This window comes from Ailuropoda melanoleuca, chromosome 2 (assembly GCF_002007445.2).
Source record: "Ailuropoda melanoleuca isolate Jingjing chromosome 2, ASM200744v2, whole genome shotgun sequence".
Lineage (NCBI taxonomy): Eukaryota > Metazoa > Chordata > Mammalia > Carnivora > Ursidae > Ailuropoda > Ailuropoda melanoleuca.
Window position 1 is genome coordinate 15,209,068 of NC_048219.1, and position 21,892 is coordinate 15,230,959.

Below are 21,892 nucleotides of genomic sequence, written 5' to 3' on the forward strand. Positions count from 1 at the left end.
TTACAGATATGAAAAGATGGCCAAACTATGTATTTTTGAAAAGATTATTTAATTAACAGTATATATCAATGATACTATGTATTTGGGCTTTTTTTAATTTGTGACTATGGACACTGAAAGGCTGTATGTCAAACTCTCTCTGATGGAGCTCGTTTCATACTCTTCTACATTTACATTTTTTCTACAATTTTCCTAGGACTTTTTAAAAAGCATATGTATCACTTTTATAGTAAGAAAAAAGTCATCTTCATTTTAAAAATACCTATACTTTTTATTAAGCCTCTTTACATTCAGTGACCCAGATTTTTCCACAGCCCCCAAAGCTGACAAGTCTGGAAGTGCCCGACCATTTCACAGATGGAGGCACTGGGCTTCAGGAACCTAACCCTGATGGCCTGATTCTGGGCGGTCTTCTCCCACCCTGCGGCTACTCCCAGATCAGAGGAACGTGGCAAATCAGGCACCAGCTTTGGTCAAAACCGCTGTCATTTCCGCAGTCTCACTATCTCCAGGCCCTTACTCCCAGACGGAGGGGGAAGAGAGAACACTCCCCAGAGACAAAGCTCGCGCATACACATGCTGCATCACCGCCCCCTGGTGGTGGGCTCTGGAAACGGACGTTCTTGATGGTTTGGCGCCGCCGCAGTTGGAAAACAGTGACGCAGGCCCTCACCTCTGATGGTTCCACTTGGGATTTCTCAGCTCTTTCCACCGTGCAAAAAGCAATACGTGTCCACCAGAAACCGTACTTCACATTTTGAACGCGGGTCTCTTCCTGGGCTGGCAACATGCGGAGATGCTGGGCGGCGGCAGCAAACGCACCATCGCTCAGTCAGCCCCCAGATCACGAGGGTAAACAACTCACACAGCCCTTCTGTTTTTCAATCAATCAATGACATGAGATAGTCAACACTTCATTGTAAAACAGGCCTTGTGCTAGATGATTTTGCCCGACTGTAGGCTAATGTGAGTGTTCTGGGCACATTTAAGGTAGGCTAGGCTAATGTTTGGTAGGTCAGGTGTCTCAATGCATTTTTGACTTACGATATTTTCAATTTATGATGGGACTATCAGGATGTAACCCCACTATAAGCTGAAGAAGATCTGTAGTCTTCTGTCCATTATCACCTTTATTTCTTTAAATCATCAAGAAAAATCATCTTCCGTCAAGGAATCAGGTACTTACACAAATACACAGAACAGGGCTGGGTGTCAAACAAGTTCTGGGCTCTGGATGATGCCGAGGTTAGTGCCACACTCCCTCCCCTGCCCTCTCCTTCCCTACCACTTCTGTGGCAGTGACTCCTACCCCAGTGTTCTCCTGCACTGCCTTTCCTGCATTCTTTCCGCCTCCATCCACTCCTGAGCTTAGGAAAGGGCAAAGGGTGGCCCCTGTGCCCTCCCCTGTGACATCACAGGGAGCGGCGCCACCATCAGAAGCCAGTCCTCAGGCTCTAAGCACGTATTTTTCAAGTGTGGCAGGGTACCACACCAGAAAGCACCAATGTCAGTCTTCAACTGTGTCCCTCTAGTTTGCTGGTAAACACACGGCTTCCTTACTCTTCCAGGAAGAAGGAAACATTCAACAGGGTATCTGGAATAGAAAGAGAGAAAAACTGTAGCGTATCACCTCTCCAGAGAACACAAAATATCGATTTATAAAAAATACAGGGCACTGCAAGGACATCTCTGTAATCCTTCCAATAAAGTGAGACACACAGAGAGAATGCAGACATGAAGGAATAAATGAAAACCAGTACCTTGTACGAGGCTTTGGTGTTCATCTTCTGAAATTTGGTCCCAGGCCTTGGGCAAAGCTTGGATGTTTGCCAAGTCTCCCCACTGGATGGAAGACAGGAGGTACTTTCTCTTCAGGTAACTTCCTGGAAGTTAAGGACTGCTCAAAAAGCAAATGAGGGTGCCTGGCTGGCTGAGTGGGCCAAGCGTCTGCCTTTGCCTCAGGTCATGATCCCGGGGTCCTGGGATCCAGTCCCGCATCAGGCTCCCTGCTCAGTAGGAAGTCTGCCTCTCCTGCTACCCTTCCCGCCTGCTCGTGATCGATCTCTCTCAAATAAATAAATAAAATCTTGAAAGAAAAAAAAAAGGCAAATGAAAACGCTGAAGGGGGAAAATGCCCTGGAGAGAGCTATGGGAAGCTCAAAGAGGGAAAGGGGGGCTATCATTCCATTTACTGGGTGGCAGGACTCACCTACGCCACCCATCTTTACCAAGCACCTCTTCACTCACAGCGCTATGGGGTGGGAGGATGAAACACCGCCCCAACAACCTAGGATCTCACCATGGTGAGGAAAGAACCAGGAACTGAAAAGAGAGTTTCAGTGACATCAAAGAGGACACTGCAGGGCAGTTCAGAGGATGCACACCTCCCACTGAGAGGGCAGCAGGGATTCCAGCCGGCTGGAAGAGCATAGGCAAAGGCAAAGAAGTGGGGAAGCATGGATTGGTTTCAGGGCCAAGTAAATCCTCCAATCTGGCCGGCAAGAAACACGTGCAGAGCAGTAGGAAAGGTTGAACCAGAACAGAAAGAGCACTGAAGACCAACGTAGGGATTCTGGCCTGTGAGCCATGGAAGCTGCTGGAAACTCTGATGTAAGCAACGGGCAGAACGAAGACGTCTTCAGGATGCAGTGAGGTTGCTAGCCAGAGATGGCTTAGATGCAAAGAGGCCAGAGACGGAGAAACCTGTCAACAGGCTGCCCAGACCAAGGGCCCGCGTGAGAGGCAAGAAACTACGGAAGAGGCAGCGCGGATAGAGAAAGATAATCCAAGAAGTGCTCAGGAAACAGAATCAAAGCACCTGACAAGTGGCCGCGTGGACATTCTAGAACAGTACCTGGCACGTAATCAGGGCTCAGTACTGTTGGCCACAGCTCTGTGAAAAACACAGGCTGATCCTGTTACTCCTCTTCTCAAAACCTCTGAATAGCTTTCCATCTCACTCACAGCGAAAGTCAAAATCCTTTCAAAGACCTCCAAGGCCCTACAAGGTCCGGCCCCATCTCTCTGACCATGTCTCCTGTTAGGCTCCCCCTCCTCACTCTAGTCTAGCCCCATTGGCATCCACACGGTTTTTGGAACACATCAGGCATGCTCTCACCTCAGGGCCTTTACACATGATGTTTCTTCTACCTGGGACACACTTCCCCCACATAACACCTAGTTCTCTCCCTCGCCTTTAGGTCTTTTCTTAAACGTCACTATCTGTGAGGCCTCTCCTGACCACCCTATTTAAAATCACAACTCCACCCTCACCCCTCACTTGCCCTCCTTTATGTTTCTCTAAGTTCAGAGACTGACCCATACTATACAGTCGTGTAATCTCGTGAAAACTGAAACTAAAAAGACTTCCCGAAGCAGCTCTGGACACTCGTCTGAAACGTAGGCAAAGGATACGAATCTCGATAATGTCTCTCAACATCCTGCAACCATTCCAACATGTCAGCCACAGAGGGGCTCGCCGCTGAAGCCTGCAGGACGGCACCGACGCCGATCGAGCCCGCATGCTGCCCATAGATCTCCAGGACCTGCTCCACGTGCCTGCTGACGGTGTCACGCACCTTGAGGAGGGCGGCTCTGGGGGCAAACGTCTCCTATTAGACAACGTCATGAGAAAGGCCTGAGGCAGGGTTCCGTAACCTCAGCACACTCTGGATGGTTCTCTGTGGTGGGGGGGGGTGCCCTGTGCATTTTAGGGCGCTGAGCAGTATCCTTGGCCTCTACGCACTAGATGACAGAAGCAAGCCACGCCCCCATCCTCCCCAGGTTGTGACGCTCAGTAATGTCTCCAGATATTGCCAAATGTCCCAATGGGCAAAACCGCTCTGGGTGCACAGAGACTACCTGCGGATCTTAGGAAAGTTACTTACTCTCAATTGTGCATAGAAATGGTCCGTTATGCTCACTGCACATCCTGAGAATGTCGAACGCTCAGACTGGCACACAGAACGACAAACACTCATCCAATGAATGAGTGAATGAAAGGGTTCTTGTGAAGATTAAAGCCAATAATGCTTATAAGGTGCTTAGGAAGTGCCTAGCTCGCGGTCAATATGGTATTACTCCACCGGTGACTCCAAGGGACCCGGCCACCGAGAAGGCCACAACCTTCCAAAGGGCAAAGCATTCCCTAACCTAGAATTGTGGCTTTGAAAATGTGTGGCTTTGATTTACAATTAAAAAATCGACTTAAACTAACAGCCCAATACTCACACACAAGTATGTCATCAACTGAAATAAAAGTTCACTATCTCAGACCATACCGCAACATAATTTAATCGACTGTCTCTCTTCTAATCAACTAAAAAACTAAGCTTGGTTCATTTTTATATTCCCAGCACCTTGCCCTTGGCATCCCATAGGTGGTTAGTTATTTTGTACAAATGACTACACAGGAGATCCCCATATTTGACCATTTCCCATTCGTCTACAGCACAGACTATATACACCAGAAACTTCTTTTGTTCTAGTCAAGAAAAGGCCTATGTGAGGGGCGCCTGGGTGGCTCAGTTGGTTAAGCATCCGACCCGTGATTTTGGCTCAGGTCATGATCTCATGGGTCATGAGATGGAGCCCCATATGGGGCTCTGTGCTCAGCAAGGAGTCTGCTTGAGATTCTCTCTCCCTCTGCCCCTTTCTCCACTTGTGTTCTTTCTCTAAAATAAATAAATAAAGAAGTCTGAAAGAAAGAGAGAAAGAAAGAAAGAAAGAAAGAAAGCAAGCAAGCAAGCAAGCGGGCGAGCCTATGTGTCTCTTGCCTATCCTCAATACTTACAACTCTTAGAGGGTCTCATGACAGGCACACTAGGATTTAGAGCTGTACTACGCCTGGCACAGAAACACCAATGTACAGCAGGACAGAGTGGTGGATGAAGACTCTGGCCTTGGCGTCAGGCAAACTTGAGTTAGAATCCCAGCTTTACCATTTACTAGCTGTGTGACCACAGGCCATCTGAGCCTCCGTTTTCTCACCAGCAAAGTGGGATTAAGTGAGGTTAAGTCGGAGATATTGAAAACATTTTATGTGAGAATATATGTAAAACCCTTAGCTCTAGCACCTATTGAGTTTAACGTGCAATTCCTCACTGCTTTTGACAAAAGAAGACTATAGAGAAGGGCTAATAAACTTTCTCGATTGCTTTTCTTTTCCACTTTTGTAACTTCTACCAAGACCACACTGCCATGCCTTATTCGACAAGGGAAACGCCATAAAATGACTTTAAAAAAAAAAAAAGATTTATTTATTTACTTGAGAGAGGGAGTCTCAAGCAGACTCCGCACTGAGTGCAGAGCCCAACATGGGGCTTGATCTCACAACCTGAGATCACGACTTGAGCCAAAACCAAGAACCGGAAGCCCAACTGACTGCACCACCCAGTTACCCCATAAAATGACTTCTTGACAAGAGGTCCAATTGCAACAAATGGAAAGGAGGCAAGGCTGAGACACCTCCAAATACCATATTCTCAAGTAAAGGGAAAAACACTCTTCTGACCTATCCTAGCTACTTATGAAACACCAAGTTTTTCAATCTTTCCGCCAAGAAGGAACGGCACTGAACTCTTACAGCCTCTCCCCTAACTTGTCCAAGACAGTGTCGCCAGCCGCCAGCTGCTTGCGCCTCAGTCGCTCCTTTAAGTCGGGGAAGGCCCGAAGTGGAGGCACATCCTCAAACCGCAGATTCTGCGCCGCCTGCAGCTGCTCTGCCAGGTTGCTGAGGGAGGCCAGGAGGGGCTGGCAGTCCCTCAGACTGCTCTGCCACAGGCCCTGCTGCTCCTCCACCACGGGAAAGCACTTCCTCAGGGCCTCCTGCACAGCAAGCAAAGGTTGGTCTTGAGTCATCTTCTGCCGAGATGAACAAAAACAAAGGAGAAAAAAAAAAAAAAACATTAGGGTCTCAAGTCCGCAGGGGAAGAACCGGGTCCCAGTGATTTCCGTGCGCAGGTGAGGTCCCGCTAAACCAGGGTCTCCTCACTGTGTATCCCTTCCGACAAGACTTCCTGGCGCGAGGCGTTATCTTACCTTTAGACGGGCTCCGGAGGCAGGGCCCTGGTCTCCCACCTCGGGAAGGGTTTCCTGACCAGCACTTGGAGGAGGTTCGCCCGCAGCTCGGGCAGTCTCCGGTTTCAGACTGCGGATTTCCCGGGCCGAAGCGCTGTCTCCGAACCCGTGCTTCCAGAGCCGGAATCTTGTCTGCTGTCCTGGAAACTGCCGGTCGCTTTTCCTAAACCAGCGGTAAAACCTGAAGCTAATGCTATCAAACTCTGAGGACCAGCCAGGGCCGCCAGCAAGCACCCGCGGTCTCTGCGCATGCCCCGACGCGGCTACCGAGTCGCGAACCTATGTCGTAGACCGCAGTGCCTTCTGGGTGCTGTAGTCCTACGTGTGCACGGGCGGCCTGGCTGCGGAGCTTCCTTGTGATTGGATGTTGTGGGACCCTCCTAAGACGGCGACTTCTCATTCGTCAGCCTGTGGCAGTTTGAATTTGGTGGCGGCGGTCGCACGTCCGGTTAGGCACGGAGCTGCTCCCTCCCCTCAGCTGGAGCGGCGAGGGTTTTCTCAACTCGTCGCGTGACCCGCAGGTAGGTGCCTCGCACCTCCTTTATGCTCGGGTCTCCAAGGGCAGGACCCCTCACTAGCCCCGTGGGGCGCCCGTCCGCCCTCTCCCTCTCCTCCGCGGCCCCCTTACTCTCCCTCCCCGACCTCGGCCGCTGACCCCGCCCCCAGTAGCAGCATCCCCCGCTCCCCGCAGCCTCCACCCAAGCGCCATGGCTCCGGCTAGGAAGGGCGGCAGTCGGGTGGCCAAGACCAACTCGTTACGGAGCCGGAAGCTCGCTTCCTTTCTTCGGGACTTCGACCGTGAAGGTAGGGGGCGGAGCCCGGCGCGATCGCGGGGTGCCGGCGGGTTGGGGTGCGGGCAGCGCGGGTTCCAGGCCCCGTTCACCCGCCGATGACCCGTGTTCTGTCGGCTCTGCCCTCTCGCAGTGCAAATACGATCCAAGCAAATTCAGTCGGACAGGCAGAACCTTCTCAAGGAGATGGATAATCTGTACAACATCGAGATCTTGCGGCTCCCCAAGGCACTGCGTGAGATGAACTGGCTTGACTACTTTGGTAAGAGCTACTCCCGTTTCCCCAGGCTCTGGGGCGCCTCTGTGGTCACCTGAGTGAGGTATGCATGATCATTTTAGGAAATTGCAGCCTTCCGGCTTCCCTCGCTCCTTATCTCACTTCCCTGATTTACCTTTCTGCATAGTACTTAACATCATCCGCGTCCGCAGGTAGGCGAAGGTCTTCTCTAAAGAAGCAGATAGTAAATACTTGAGGCTTTCTGGGTCAGAGGGTTCTCTGTTGCAGCTACTCAACTCAAGCTGTTACAGGTCCAAAACAACTGTAATGAACAGGCATGTTTGTGTCCCCCTAAAATGTACTTATGGACACACTGAAATGTGAATTTTGTGTGAATTTCATGTGTATTTCATGTGTCACAAAACTCTCTCTCCTCTCTCTTTTAATATTTTACCCAGTCATTTAAAAACGAATAAATGAATAACTTGGTTTGTTACCAGAGCTCAGATGGGAGGATAACCCCCAAGCAGTGCTTTTGGTATCTTATGGAAACTGGCTATTTAAAAATGAGAAAATGAAACTGTGAGGTGCAAGGACTCGAGTTTTTCTGGCCAGAGAAAAATTACAGCCTATTCTCCACTCCCTCGTTAAATGTCCAAGGACATGCAAGAGGCTTTCCTTTCTGCTGGGTTACACTTACTTTTCCTGTTTTCCTTATTGTTACACATTATATAGGCTCCTTCCCAAATAGAAATGCACGTTCTGTTCAAATAGTAGATATTTAACGATTCTTTGACTTGCCCTTTATTTACACGTTTCTACAAATATTCATTGAGCATATCTCAGTCTCAGTGCTAGGGACTGAAAATGCTTTGGGAAATGACACAGACGTTGCCTACCCTCGGGAGCTTACAAGTTAGTAGAGGAGGGTCGTTTTAAAAATACACACGTTATTATATAGTCAAAATCATAAGTACCAGAAAAGGGAAAGAGTAGTGGTCAGTAGGTACATTTATATAGAGGTCCCTGTGCCAGACAAGTATTGTGCTTCGTGTATTTCATATGTTAACTACTTTTATCTTCATAACAAATGTATTCATTGTTAACATTGCTCCCCTTTTTATAGATGACAGAATTAAGGCACCAATTAAGGTTGGTTACTTTGCTCCAGGTCTCATAAGCTAGTTAGTAACAGTGTATGTAAACCCAGGCATTCTGGTTCAAAGCGTGAATTCTTAACAGTTCTACAGGACATTATGGGAGTTTCTGAAGGAGGCTTAACCTAACTTTATTCTCCATCTACAACTTGCACAGACCTCTTCGTTCAACACACATTGGCTACATGCTACCCTCTGCCATGTTTTTGCCCGAAACTGTCTTGGAGGAATTCAGTTCAAGGGGGGCGGGCGGGGGGCGACCTGACACTTGGACAGCTCTGAGTAGTTGTTGGGTAGGGTGGGGGCGGGCAGATAGAGCAGCACTTCGCCACAATCTGCTGTGATAGAAAAAGACTTTTGGATTTGAACTGAGTTTTGAAAGATGAATTAGAAATTTGTGGGGCGCAGAGGAGCGTTTCCGGTAGAGGAAATAATAGATGCCGAGGCTCGGGGTCATGAGAGATGGCGGCACGTTTGGGGAATAAGGACTTGGGTGTGGTGGGCCCTAGAATATGTGGTAAGGCGGCCAGTCAGGGGTGGAGAGAAATTAAACGAGGTTGTAAAGGTCATTGAAGGTTGAACCCAGGGCTTAATCTGGTCCAGTTTTAGGCAGATAACGGGTTATATTAAGGGAAGATGGTTTAACATGAAGATCTGATAGTAACTAAATAAAATTTTCTTTTTAAAGCCCTTGGAGGAAACAAACAGGCGCTGGAAGAGGCAGCAACAGTAAGTGACCTGTCCTACTTTGGAACTGTGGTTAGTTTTTAAGTTCAATCCTGTCACAAAATCCAACCAGTGGGTGCTAACTATGGAAGAGGTTTCGTAGGGGACATACCCTGTTTGCGCCAACTGAAAAATCATGGTTGTCAGCACTGAGTCTGTGAAGCCCATATATTGTCAGGTTCTACAGAGGGAGGCCGTTCTGTTTTTGGCAGGTTCCTTGTAGCTCTCTGCCCTGACCTCTCCAGCAAAGCAGAAGCCTCAAGCCCAAGTCCCTCTAAACCCCCAGGTCATTACCTAATGGCCTGGCCTGCTAGGTGTCAGAGACTGTTGTTTTATTTTTATTTTATTTTATTATAAAGATTTATTTATTTGAGTGAGAGAGACAGAGAAGGATGGAGGGGCAGAGGGAAAGAAAAACTCCAGCAGACTCCACACTGAGCACAGGGCCTGACACGGGGCTCAAACTCACAACCCCAAGATCACCACCTGAGACAAAATCAGAGTTGGACGCTCACCCGACAGCACCACCCGGTGCCCTGAGACTGTTGTTTTATTATGTCACCCTGTAGAAGCTACGCTTTTATTTGGGACTCTCAGGATTCCTCACCCTCTGTCACCGCCTTCATCCCAGCATCAGTATCAGGACTGAAGATAGTAAGATGGGGAAGCAAAATAAAGAGTTTGGATCTTAGATCTGTGCCGTCCAGTACAATAGCCACCAGCCACATGTAGCCATTTTAATCAATTAAGATTAATAAAATTAAAACTTCAGTCCCTCCGGGACACTAGCCACATTTCAAATGGTTAGTAGCCACACGTGACTAGTGGCTACATATTGGTAGCTCAGAACTAGAGCATTTCTAACCTTGCAGAAGGTTCTGTTGTTCAGTGTTGGGAATTAGTCCTTAAATGGTCTTCGCAGAGACCCTAGGCTCTCCAGAATCATACGTAAGCAACGTGCGTACGTGTGCGCATTTGTTATCTTTCATGGAGAATATTTATTGTAACCTTCATCAGGTTTACTGAGTGAACCCAAAAATCGACATCTTTCTATGCACTATTAGGATCTCTTGGAATCTCAGGGTTTGAAGGGACCTGACTACAAAGGGTTCATAGTAGCATTGTATAGCAGATCTCCACTGGCCTCAGAAGTTAAAGGTATTTCAGAACCAGTTGTTCAATCAGGAAAAAGAGAGTTTGGGGGTGAATATTATAGGAGAGAAGTGGGGATCACTGAAAAATAAAAATCAAGAGCTAGTAAAACATTCTTAGTTCTGGCTTTCTCTTTCTTTGTAATATGTTCCCGCTTCCACACACCCAGATCTAATGTTTCAAAAGACTTACCTAGGGGCGCCTGGGTGGCTCAGTTGGTTAAGTGTCTGCCTTCGGCTCAGGTCATGATCCCGGGGTCTTGGGGTGGAGCTCCATGTCGGAGTCCCAGCTCAGCAGGGAGCCTGCTTCCCCTTCTCCTCCCTGCTCATGATCTCTCTCACTACTTCTGTCTTCTCTCTCTCTCAAATAAATAAATATAATCTTCAAAAACAAAAAAAACAAAGACTTACCTCTGAGATGAATTATACTCATTAGCTAATGCATCACCCTCTTTTTAATTAATCAGACACAGAACTACACATCAGAGCTTCTAATGTAATATGAAATAGCCAGTGTCATCACATGAGGTCGAGAGAATTGTAGCCTTAACCAATATGATTTAGAACTCAGGAAAGGAGTGGTACTGTGGTACAAAAGCTCATAATGATTAGGTGTGTGGGGGTCTCCCGAGACTACTTCCAGGAAGACTCACAGGGTTTAGCATACAGTCATATTCATGGCTATGATTTATTTGGGTGAAAGGATATAAATCAAAATAAAGGGAAAAGGTGCTTGGGCCAAAGTTCCAAGGAAACCAGGCGCAAGCTCCCAAGAGTCCTCTCCCAGCGAAGTCACATGGGACACCTTAATTCAAAACATGTGAAATGTTGTCTATCAGAAAACCTTATTAGAGACTCAATGCCGGCTGGTCACATAGGCATCTTCTGCCTAGCATTACTGAAATGCCAGACTTGCAGGAGGAAAGCAGGTATGCAGCATAAGCCGTGTTGATTGTACAAAGCTTAGGCCCAGAGCGCCATTCTAACCAGGAAATGGTGGGAACCCTGCAATCCAAGTTCTCATGCAAGCCACCAGCCCAGCCTTGCAAACAGGCCCTTCTATGGACATCAGTGTTAGGCCTGTTAACTCTTCTGCACGGAGGTAATCAGTGGCCTGCCAGCACTGATACCTTCACAACATGCCAGTTGTTTCTAGAGAGTGTTGGCCACTATTCCATCCACCATTTCAGACCTCACTAATCCCCTGCAGTGCTGTTTCTCGCTGAGATTGGACAGCCTCAGAAGGCTCCTCTGAGCACCGAGTCCGTACCAGTCTGGAGATGAAAGCTGTCATCCCTAGACTGTAACAACTCTTCTGGTATTTACACATGCCCCACAAGGAAAGGCATAGAATCCTACCTGCTCATGGCTATTCTCATTCACGCAGGTAGTCACCACTGGGAACACATTTAATTGGAATGGCGGCGACTAGAAGCCTTTTTGAAGGGCCCGTTGAGTGCCACGGAAAGCCTTATTGACTCTCTAGACTTGAAAAAAGAGAGAGAGAGACCTAGTACAGCACCAAGTGTAGAGAATATGAGTCATTAGCAACTTGTATTGTTTGCCAATGGGACATAATCAAGTGCAACCACTTTGGAAAATGATTTGGCGTAATAGCGAGGCGGAACAACGCCCCAGTTCCGTCCCTGAGTACGCAGCTGAGAGAGAGCTTGGCCACGTGCCTCAGACACACGTACATGTTTAGAGTAGCAAAAGACTGTTGACAGGAGATCGGAGAAGTTCATCGTGATAGAGTCACACAGCGGGATGCTACAGAGCAGTGAGAGCGGATGGACAACAACAGACAGCGGTCAGAAGTGAAACCAAATAACGTAACATTTAAGCACATACACGTTTGTTAAACACGCGAGTGCGTGCACGCTTTCTTTTAAGCAAATGGAATGACAGTGGTCACCTCTGGGGGAAGACAGGAAGTCGAACAGGGAGGAATACAGAGCTAGAAGCAAGTAATCAGCAATGTTTTAGCTCTTGGGTTGTATGGTGCATTTATAGGCGTTCACTGTGTCCTGTTACAACTAACACGTAACAGTCTTTTGTACTAAATAATATGTTTTTGAAATTAATTGTTTTGAGTCTTAATGTATTATTCCCCATATTTGATGGGATGTGCCTGGTGTTTTCTGGCTGTGTTTGTCACAGGCTGACCTGGATATCACAGAGATAAACAGACTAACAGCAGAAGCTATTCAGACACCCTTGAAATCTGCCAAAAGTGAGTACTTTCCAAACCCTTTGTGAAACTGGGAGAGTGGAGGCTGGTGGTTGGCTGGCTGCTCAGAGAGGCCTCCGTGGTGGAGCCTCTTCCCTCTCATGCCTGGTCCTCGGCGTTGCAAACCCGATAATGTGATTTTGGCCATTGCATTGAGTTCATTGTATGCGGGACTAATAGTGAGTGGAAAGAGAGGGAAAGCTGTGTGGGAACCATGACTGCCGCTGGCTCCCCCAGTGAAAGAGGTTGGCAAGACCGAGAGGCATTATGGGACCTGGTAAGGCCCGCTGAGGCACTCCCATGTGATCAAAAGGGTTGAGAGAGAATTGTGAAAGGGCCGGTATCTTCATAGCACCATCCCACGTTCCTGGATTCAGTGACCTGCTGCGAAAAATCCTCAGGCACGCCCCACCCTCGAAGAAATGCTGTCCTGGAGGGCACGTGTTTGGGAAGCCCGGCTGTCATCAGTGAGCGTGGAATCAGGACAGGGCGAGCTCTGTTACAGACTCTATGTCACTGTCATTAAGCTTTCATAGCTCAGTGCATCCGCATCTTGTGAGGACAGGCTGACCCAGGGCCTGGATTTTGGTCAAACCAGGGCACTTTCTCCACTGGGTAAGGCCAGAAACACTGTCCAGTTCTTATTCCATCTTGCTTCCCATTGGAATGGCCCTGTGGCATGACGACAGCGTGAGGTTTGCACTTTGCCGGGGTCGTGTTCCAGTGCTGCCTCGGGGAGATTATGACGTAATTGGACTCGGGTGTTCCTGGAGTTCCTCGCCGCATATTTAGTTAGTTCACTTTGGGTTATCTCCACATTTAGGTAAGACTGGTCTCTCTTCTGGGTTCCACAAGTTTTGCTTAGGTGGTGGGGGAGGGGTCTTCTGATTTCACCCTTGGGAACGGACATACCAGGACCCAAGTCAACCAATACTAAAGATTGTTTTTGTGCCCCCTGACCACTGGCCTTCACTACATTGTAAGCTACTTCAAAAAAAAAAAAAAAAGATAAATATACTTACTAAATTGTCAAAGTAAAAAGCTGTCTCGTCTGATCCCCCCACCCCATGATCAGAGGCCTGAATTTTCTCTGGAATCCCTGCTCAAGATGGTCTGGCTCGTGGTTGTACATATTTAGCAGTGAGGCACTAACTTTCATCCCTAAACAGCTGTGGTGCTTAGCAAGTTTGTCCTAATCTATGTAAATAATAATATTTTATTATAATAGATAATGCTTCTTATGACATGTGTCTGGTACTGTCCTAAGGGCTTTATGTTCATTCATTCCACAGACACTTCATAAACACAGGCACAGTTCTAGGGTTTGGGGAAATAGGAACAAAAGTAACAAAGACCCTGTTCTTGTGGAACACATTCCAGGTGTCATAATACCCCTATGAAGTGACTACTCCCTCTTATATATGAGGAAACTGAAGCAACACAATGAAAGCCCCATGACCTGGGCAGTGCTAGGACCGGGCCTCACGCTCAAGTCTAGCTGAGTCCAGTGTCTGCGCTCTCACCAGAACTCTGGGCATCACGTGGGCTTTGCTAACCAGTCTGTTAGTTTTCTCTGTCTAAACCCTCTTTAAAAAAAAAAAAAGTCATCTTGTTTATATTCAAAGTCTGTTTCTTGATTACAGCCTAAGATTGCATATGTTTTCTTTCCTCTAAGAAACATAAATGCATGAAAGTTTATTCCTATGAGAAAGATCACTTTGTTAAAACTGTTTCTTACAGCACGAAAGATAATGAAAGTGGATGAAATGATAGTGGAAGAAGAAGAAGAAGAAAATAAGAACAAGAATCTTCAAACTGCAAGAGTAAGTAGGCACTCGGGTTTGGGGCTGGGAGCTGACAGGGAAATACAAAAATACCTAACCTCCGCCACTCGCCGGAATTCACTGTTCAGTAGAGAAGATCCCACTTAAATGGTTGATAACAAAAGCGATCATAGAAGTGTGTGTAAAGCACACAGAATGCAGAAGAAGTTATCCAATTTTACCTCCCTGCTTAGGGTACACCCAGGCCTTTAAAAGCAAGGGAGATTTCACTAGCTAGAGAAGAAAGGGAAGGGAAGCCCGGGAGGAGATAGGAAAGTTGTTCAAGTTCCATTTAAGGAAGAGGAAGCAGTTGAGGATGACAGGGCTGTGAGCTGTGGGCGATCTGCGTGCAGGAGGGCCCGATGATGAATGGCCTTGTGTGCCGAGCTCCAAAGTTTCCATTTCATCAAGCTGGGCATGGTGATGACACATGGGAGAGGGGAATACCGGAGACAAAGAAATCAGTTGGGAGGCTGTTGTCATTCTTAAACTGAGGCCCTGACCCTATACGCAGAGGAGGGATGGTTTTGACAAATGTGAGCAGGACCAGGAGAGAAGGGGAGGAAGCAGGGATGACTGAACGCTGTCTAGCTTAGGCGGCCCTCATCCGTGGAAGGCGCCCCACAGGAGGGAGAGCGGCGCTGGGTTCGGGTGAAGGCGAGCAGCCGGGGTGCCAATTGACGCGTCAAAGGGTCCATCCTTTTCTGAAATTTCAGCCTGGAGCTCGGGGAGGAGTAGGAGATCGAGAGGCACACTGACTCCCAGCGTGGGCGTCGATGAGGTTGTGCAGGGAAGGCATGGAGTGGGAGGCTGAGGACGGGCGCCTGGAGGGAAGCTAGAAAGACGAGCTCATGGGGCAGCCTGTGCAAGGACAGCCTGAGTGACCTTCACAGCAGCATTTCATGGGGGAGCAATGGGGGGGCAGCCAGGCTGCAGTCAGTTTAAAAGAGATTTATCTTTAATCTTGGCCGAAACCCTCTACTTTGAGGACCCAGGCGGTGGAAGTCCTTACTTGATCGGTCGGTCACGTTCCGTATTACTTAAAAGCCACCTACTTCTGGGAGATAGAGCTTGTATTCGTCCACTCATATTTCTGGAGTTGATCCCCCTCCCCTCCTTTCCTTACCCTTTACCCTCCCTCACTTCCTTATTTTGGGGGCTTTTTATAACCACAGTGTCATTTGATTGTGAATCCAGGTCAAAAGGTGTCCTCCATCCAAGAAGAGAACCCAGTCCATACAAGGAAAAGGCAAAAGCAAAAGGTGACGGGTTTCCCAGCATCCGTGTGTGTTTGTTATTGGAGAGCCCCATCCATCATGGCAGAGATGGGTGAAAGGGCTCTTGTGGCTTGTGCTCGAGTAAAACTTGAGTCTCCAAGCTGGAGGGGCCTCTGGAAATGATCCGACCCAACAGCGTGCTCCAGTTCTGCCCACGTCCTCTGTCCTCCCCCACTTTTGTTTGTTTTAATGCCACCAGGGAGAGTGAGGACCAGAAACCTATCATAAGCACTGCAGATTTTGCTCATTTGCCCGACAGCCCACATGCAGCGCTCCCCCATGGCCAGTCACAAAGTGGCTGTCACCTACCCGTGGTTGTTTCTGGAAGTGTTCCTCCTGGTCCTAGTCAGTAAAGAATCACCATGGACTTGAACTAATTATGCTGGGCCCTGCTAAGCCATTTGGGATGGGGCATGGGGGCCACATCTCAAGAAGCTGAGAACGTAGTGGCCGGGATGTGTGTCTGTGAAGGAGACTGTCCCTGAGCAGTGGCGGGTGCCTAGCAAGAGGACAGGACCTCCGGCTGAGGGCCCTGCAGGCGGTGGAGAGGGTGTCTCCTTCCTCCTGTTCCGTTAGCCTGACCGAGAGGCCGGACCCTGGAGGCTGACTGCCTACCGGTAGAGTTCTGGCTCCGCCCTAACTGGCCGTGTGACCTCGGCCAAGCTGTGTGACTCGATATGCTCCGTCTGCTCGAGTCTCTGCGGCCATCAATGAGTATCACAGCCATGTGTCCGGGTTGTTGGGAGGGCTGCATGACTTCGTGTACGTGAGGCACTCGGGCCGTATCCACGTGGTCAGTGCCCTCCACGTGTGACCTGTGCACCTGATGGCCACTTCTTACCTGCAGGTCAAGCCATTGTAACACTGTCACCCCAGCTGTGGGCCGGCTGGAGTTGTCTATGGTGAAACCAACTCCAGGCCTGACCCCCAGGTTTGACTCGAGGTGAGTAAAGGGGGCAGTGCCTGCCTCTGGGTGGGAGGCCCCCAGTTCACCTCAGTCAGCAAAGAAGGGTGTGTGGGAAAACACTTGACTCCTTGGCCCGGCAAGCCCTCTGAGGAGAGGGTAACTGTGCGGCCTTCCGAGTGTCTGCCTCTCCCCTGAGAGCGGGCTCACCTGTTTTCAGAGACGAAATGAGTCTTTATTTGATGAGAGGAGACCATTCTGCCTCTGAGGACTAGTAGGCCTCTAGTGACTCTTCTTTGGCCTTTTCTGTTTCTGACCAATAAAAATATTTTTAAAAAATGGGTAGTACAGTCCTGTACCCTTGGTAAGAGTGAGAACAGGCACCATGTTGCACCGGGGAGACTAATGTGACCCAGGCTGGAAGCTGATGTCTTCCACTGGGCTGGTCAACTGGGTAGGAAATGCTCTGGGGCCCTAAAGAAGCCGTTCTGTATGTGCTGGGGGAAGAGCGTCGTGACCGCGGGCGTCTCCGAGCACGCTGCCGAACAGCGTGTCCTGAATGATCCTGTTTGTGTTTATGTATAGAGAATGTTTCTAGAAGGCATAAGGAATTGAAAGTCGGGATCTCTGGGGTGAGGAGACGGAGGAGGACTTCTTCCCACTCCTGAACTGGTTTTTCACATGCGCATAAAGCAAAGGGCATTTAGAGAAAAACAGGTAGCAGGATTTTAACCGTCTTGAGAAAGTTCATTTGGGAATTAATATAATGATGTAATCTCTGAATCCTCCTTTTTTGACCCTGGAAAATTCCTCTTGCTGGAAGCGCTCAGCCACTCTTGGAAGTGCATTAACCATAGTTTATTTCTGGCTCTGTGGATGGATGACTGGTGTCCACGCAGAGCCTGGGACCTAAGATTTCCATGGATAAGAACAGACTTTGGCTAGATGCGCGTTTGATCATTACGAGCTCCCTTCGCCAGCTGTGTGTAGTCATTACTGTTTGAAAAGACGTTTTGCCCTAAATTTAGAACTCGCCTTCTTAGAAATGCAGGATTTGAAAACTACGGCTTGAGGCCAGATGGGGGCTGGAGGAGCTCATGGCGCCTTGCGTCACTCACTCTGCCAAGCCTTCCTGACAGAGATCTTCCCGCTTGGCAGGGTCTTCAAGACCCCGGGTCTGCGCACTCCAGCAGCCAGAGAGCGGGTCTACAACATCTCCGCAAACGGCAGCCCACTCGCCGACAGCAGGGAGATCTTCCTCACCGTGCCGGTGGGCGGTGGAGAGGTAAGCGTCTCGCAGGGAGGCCAGGCCACCGTGCACAGCCCCCTGGGCATGTCTTTCCTTGGCCCAGCACCCACGTCTCACCCCCGCAGTCCTCTGGGTTGCATGGATCCTGATGTGCACATTTCTGCAGGACTCAGAACCAGTTTCATCGCCCAGGCTGGAGGCCCAGGCTGGGGTCCTTGCCCAGCTCTGTGTTCTGTTTGTTCATCAGCTGACATTTGCCCACCTGCCTTGTGGCGGGCCCCAGGTGTAGACGACAGGATTCCTGCTCTTGAGAGGCCGTTCAGTAGTCGAGATAGGTTCATAGTCAAGCCTGGTGTCACGGGACACGTGCAGTAAGGGAGACACTAAAGGGAGTGCAGAGGAAGGCGACATCACGGCGTGTGCTCTAGAAGGGAGCATGAACTGTGTCTCCCACTCTGGATAACTTGGAGGGGTTCTGACGCCAGCTGAGCCCAGTTGCCCTGAGCTGGGTAGAACAGGTTGCCGACCTCACCTCCCGGGAGGGAAGGAAGGTGTATATCCGATGTGTCTGCAAGGCATTTCTAAGCTCATGTCCACGCCCTTAGTCCCTGGGTGAGCCAGCCAGGGCCAGTGAGAACCACTCATGTCGTTATCTCCTCCGGGCAAAGACCTCCCCTAACTGCCTTACCCTCCCCTCNATATATCCGATGTGTCTGCAAGGCATTTCTAAGCTCATGTCCACGCCCTTAGTCCCTGGGTGAGCCAGCCACAGGCCAGTGAGAACCACTCATGTCGTTATCTCCTCCGGGCAAAGACCTCCCCTAACTGCCTTACCCTCCCCTCACGCCCCCTCCCTGCCTGAAGTGCAGGATATCAAGGGACCCCTGGGGCCCTGGGTGCAGGGTCGTGCCCCAAGGGGCTTGGCAGCTGAACGCACTCTGCTCTCCACACAGAGCATGCGATTGCTGGCTAGTGACTTGCAGAGGATGGACATCGCGCAGCTGGACCCAGAGGCCTTGGGAAACATCAGGAAACTCTCCGTGAGTCTTGTAACCCTCCCCCACGGGATGCCTCCACAGCTTGCTTAGTTCAGCTGTACTTAGGATTGCCTTTTCAGCCTGGGCTTCATCCTCAGCACTGTGGTGTCGTCTTTCCCCCAAGGGATTCGAGCTGTCCTACTTTCCTAGCAGCCCTCTGTCCCTGAACTGATGTTGCCTTTCAGTCTATCCCGGGGTGCCTGCCACCAGAGTTCCACAGCAGAATCAAAACTCTGCTTCATTCGGGCACCTGGTGCCAGCGTGCGAGGGCGTGATGACAGGAAGGGCAGCTTCCGGGGGCGGGGGGCTTGTTCCGGGGAGTCCCACAGAACCAAGGCGCGGAACAGCCAGGCCTCTGGAGCCACGGACCGTCCGTGAGAGGAGTTGACGGGGCTCCATTCTGGTGTGCGGGCTCCTGTAGCATCTGTCTTTGAGGACCACGCGTGACTTCTCTGCCACTCCTTCATCCCTCCCTCTCGGCAGAGAGCCTCCTCCACGGGGCTCTGGGTCTGGCTCATTCTCCTTCAACACCGGCTTGCAGATGGCTTCCGGCAGCCACAGTCCCAGCTCTGACTTCGCTGCTCCCATGCCTAGCACTGACTGTCCAGCTTCTTGTCGCCCCTTAATTTCTCAGGAGGGAAAATAAATTGGTTCAGCTCTGGTCAGATGGGCCTCTGTGGTCCTGTCAGCAGCACCCTCTCCAGTGGTGGGTGGGAGCCCTCTGTGTGCACATGGCTGCCCCGGGCGCCCCCTTCTGCGGGGTCTGTGTTGGGTATATCCGGGGAACATGGTGCACTGCCGAGGCCCCACACACACCCAGCCACCCAGACCCAGTGCTGTTCGTCCTCCTGGCTGCACCCACAGCCCTGCTGGCTCATCTGAGCTCTGATCTGACTCCTTTGCTCAGATGAGAAGTGGAGATTCAGAACAGTTCATTAGTTGGTGAAACAGAGAACGGAGGGCTGAGATTCCCTCTGACCTGCTGACCCCAAGTCCAGTGTCAGCCGGGGAGACTCTTCAGGGGCTACCAGGCAAGCATGGCCAGCGCCCTCGTCTCTCAGGGACCTGCCTCTTTCCCTTGCAGAGCCGCCTCGCCCAGATCTGCAGCAGTATACGGACTCACAAGTGAGGCTTCTGTTCCAAGAAGCCAGACTTGACAGGATGGACCTTCGACGGGCGTTTCTGGGACCCTGAAGAGACCTCTTCCCTACAGGCTTGTTGTTTGTCTGAGTGTGAAGTTCCAGAGCAGGGAGTGGCGTTCCTCTGGGAGAATTTGGAAAGCGGGGAGACACACTGCTCCCCCATCGGTTAGATACAGCTTTGCTGTTCACGCCTCCCAGCCCAACCGCCTGCTGCATCCACGCAGTCGAAACTTCCTGTCATTCTCCTGGCAGAATTCTCCTTCCTGCTCTCAGAGCTGCCGCCTTCTGCCTCCTGTAACCCTGCATCCTCTCTGTCCTGCCCTTAACTCCAGTGGAGGTGACGGGAGAGACCCTCATGTTCCCAGGAAGACCGCCTGCTCCCCCTCATCAGAGAGCCCTCTGCGTCTGGCATTTCTGCTCTGTGTCGCTTGAGGCTGGGAGTTTTAGGCTCAGAGAAGGGAGAGCTCTGGGCCATGGGAGGGCAGAACCAGAAAGCTGGGAGGAACCATTCAAATGGGGACAGGACAGCAGAACGGGACGCGTCCCAGCTGTGGCCTCAGCAGAGCCCACCTCCGTCCGGCCCCCACCCCTGCTTTCCGCTGTGGTGCATACTAAATGGGGCTTCGGGATCCTGTACCCGCTGTGCCCAGTTTTTTCCAGGCTGACGTGGGGATCCGCGGTTTGTATTGATCCCTTTACCGAAGACCAAACACTGGTTTGGAGGCAGCTTCCGTGTCTGGCACCTCTACCTCTCTAGTTGGTAGGAATTTGGATAAGAGAATTCTAGGGTTTAGCTTAGTCTAGGGTTTTCTGTGACCAGCTGCAGGGGAACTGTCTCTAAGCTCTCTGTGGTCAGTGGTCCCTGCCAGGTCCACAGACTGCAGAGAGCGCTTCCTCTTATGGGGTTCACGGGGGGGGGGGGGTGTACATTGCCTAGTGGCCTCATTCCACGTGTTTGGCCTGTGCTCCAGGCATCGGCTAGTTACTCAGAGTCCACGCCTCCGCCCCGATGAATCATGAGATGTGGTCCAAAAATACGGGAACTGGGAGTTCCCGGCCCAGGCTCCAGGGCCCCGTGTTCTCCCGTGTGGCTCTGTGTCCTACCCCGTGTCACTTTGTTCTGTGACCTTCTAGCAGTTCGGTCCTGTTGCAGCTGTATTCCTTTTCAAGCTGTTTTATTCTCCCTTTCCTGAGACTTTTGTGCATATTGTGTTCCTGATTAATGGCATCTTTGAAGCTGTTGTAATTAGGGCTACTGAAAGATACTTGTTTTCAATAAATTGTGGGTTGGTTTGTTTTTAATCGAATTCAGCCTGCCTGTTCTCTCCAAGCTGTGCTACCTGGACTAGAGGCCGTCCGGGAGCTGAATCTCTCCAGGCCGGGGGCTCTGAGCAGCTGCTTTCCTTAGAAGATATGGAAACCTCTCCTGTAGACAGAATCTCTGGGATATCTGAAGAAGGGGCCCTTGCCCCACCATGAAGGCCATAGGTAACCCACCCCAAGTAGGTTCCCCCAACACCTGTGTTCATGAGCAAGAAACCAACACGTGGGAGGACAAAATCTAGGCTAGCTATAGTTTACCTTAGAGTCAAGCCTTATTGGCCAGGGACAAAGCAGGGGCACAGGTATTGCTGTGGTTATGCTTTTCACGTCTGAGAGTTCCAGGGCTCTGCAGATCTGCCTGCCTAAAATTCTTTCTGCACTGAAAAGGATCTACATGGACCTAATGGCAGAAGAGAAAAATGGCTCATTATCTAGCACGGTCATCTGGCACTGACAGTCATGGATGGGGAAGGATCCTGTGGTCAGTGACAGCTTTGGAATAAAGGTGACTCATTTCAAGTGATTTAGTCACCATACCTGAAGCTTATTATACCTTCTCCTTTATCATCTGGTGCAGAGTCAAGAAGAGCCTGGCATTAAGGAAACACTTAGGACCCAACCTGCTGGACCCAGCGCCGTCCTCACCCTATTTCATTCCACTTGCACCACTGCCTAAATGCACCCAGGTTAGGAAATGTGTAGTGCATGACAGGTGCCTAATAGATGCCAGTCGTGTGATGAAGATAGAGCAGACTTTCATTCCATACAAGGGGTGGACTTGGCGGGT

At 50.1% G+C, this 21,892-nt stretch overlaps 2 protein-coding genes across 3 annotated transcripts; one reads left to right on the forward strand and one right to left on the reverse strand.

Moving 5' to 3' along the window:
* Positions 1 to 246: 246 nt before the first annotated feature.
* On the reverse strand, positions 247 to 6,340 carry C2H1orf109 (chromosome 2 C1orf109 homolog). 2 transcript variants are annotated; one of them, XM_002923889.4, is made up of 5 exons: positions 6,040 to 6,340; positions 5,585 to 5,862; positions 3,415 to 3,594; positions 1,761 to 1,879; positions 247 to 1,594 (listed from the first exon to the last, which is right to left on the reverse strand). In XM_002923889.4, the coding sequence occupies exons 2-5, from the start codon at positions 5,857 to 5,859 to the stop codon at positions 1,557 to 1,559; spliced, it is 612 nt and encodes a 203-aa protein (XP_002923935.2). In that variant the 5' UTR covers positions 5,860 to 5,862; positions 6,040 to 6,340; the 3' UTR covers positions 247 to 1,556. The 2 variants fall into 2 exon arrangements, with proteins under 2 accessions (XP_002923935.2, XP_034505404.1); XM_034649513.1 differs by having other exon boundaries at positions 1,761 to 1,883; positions 6,040 to 6,170.
* Positions 6,341 to 6,443: 103 nt separating this feature from the next.
* CDCA8 (cell division cycle associated 8) lies at positions 6,444 to 21,089 on the forward strand. Its single transcript, XM_002923890.4, has 11 exons — positions 6,444 to 6,599; positions 6,770 to 6,882; positions 7,003 to 7,131; positions 8,932 to 8,972; positions 12,281 to 12,353; positions 14,091 to 14,173; positions 15,371 to 15,435; positions 16,298 to 16,393; positions 17,513 to 17,639; positions 18,557 to 18,643; positions 19,725 to 21,089. Exons 2-11 carry the CDS (start codon positions 6,786 to 6,788, stop codon positions 19,767 to 19,769), a joined length of 843 nt encoding a protein of 280 aa, XP_002923936.2. The 5' UTR covers positions 6,444 to 6,599; positions 6,770 to 6,785; the 3' UTR covers positions 19,770 to 21,089.
* Positions 21,090 to 21,892: the final 803 nt, after the last annotated feature.

What these genes read in the sequence shown, in the direction of transcription:
- C2H1orf109 (XM_002923889.4), bottom strand. Translation starts at nt 5,859, where the DNA reads ATGACTCAAGACCAACCTTTGCTTGCTGTGCAGGAGGCCCTGAGGAAG. An exon ending in GACAAGTTAGGGGAGAGGCT is followed by an intron (nt 3,595 to 5,584) that starts GTAAGAGTTCAG and finishes GTTTGCCCCCAG; the next exon opens with AGCCGCCCTCCTCAAGGTGC. An exon ending in ACACCAAAGCCTCGTACAAG is followed by an intron (nt 1,595 to 1,760) that starts GTACTGGTTTTC and finishes TTTCTATTCCAG; the next exon opens with ATACCCTGTTGAATGTTTCC.
- CDCA8 (XM_002923890.4), top strand. Translation starts at nt 6,786, where the DNA reads ATGGCTCCGGCTAGGAAGGGCGGCAGTCGGGTGGCCAAGACCAACTCG. An exon ending in TCGGGACTTCGACCGTGAAG is followed by an intron (nt 6,883 to 7,002) that starts GTAGGGGGCGGA and finishes GCCCTCTCGCAG; the next exon opens with TGCAAATACGATCCAAGCAA. An exon ending in AGAATCTTCAAACTGCAAGA is followed by an intron (nt 14,174 to 15,370) that starts GTAAGTAGGCAC and finishes TTGTGAATCCAG; the next exon opens with GTCAAAAGGTGTCCTCCATC.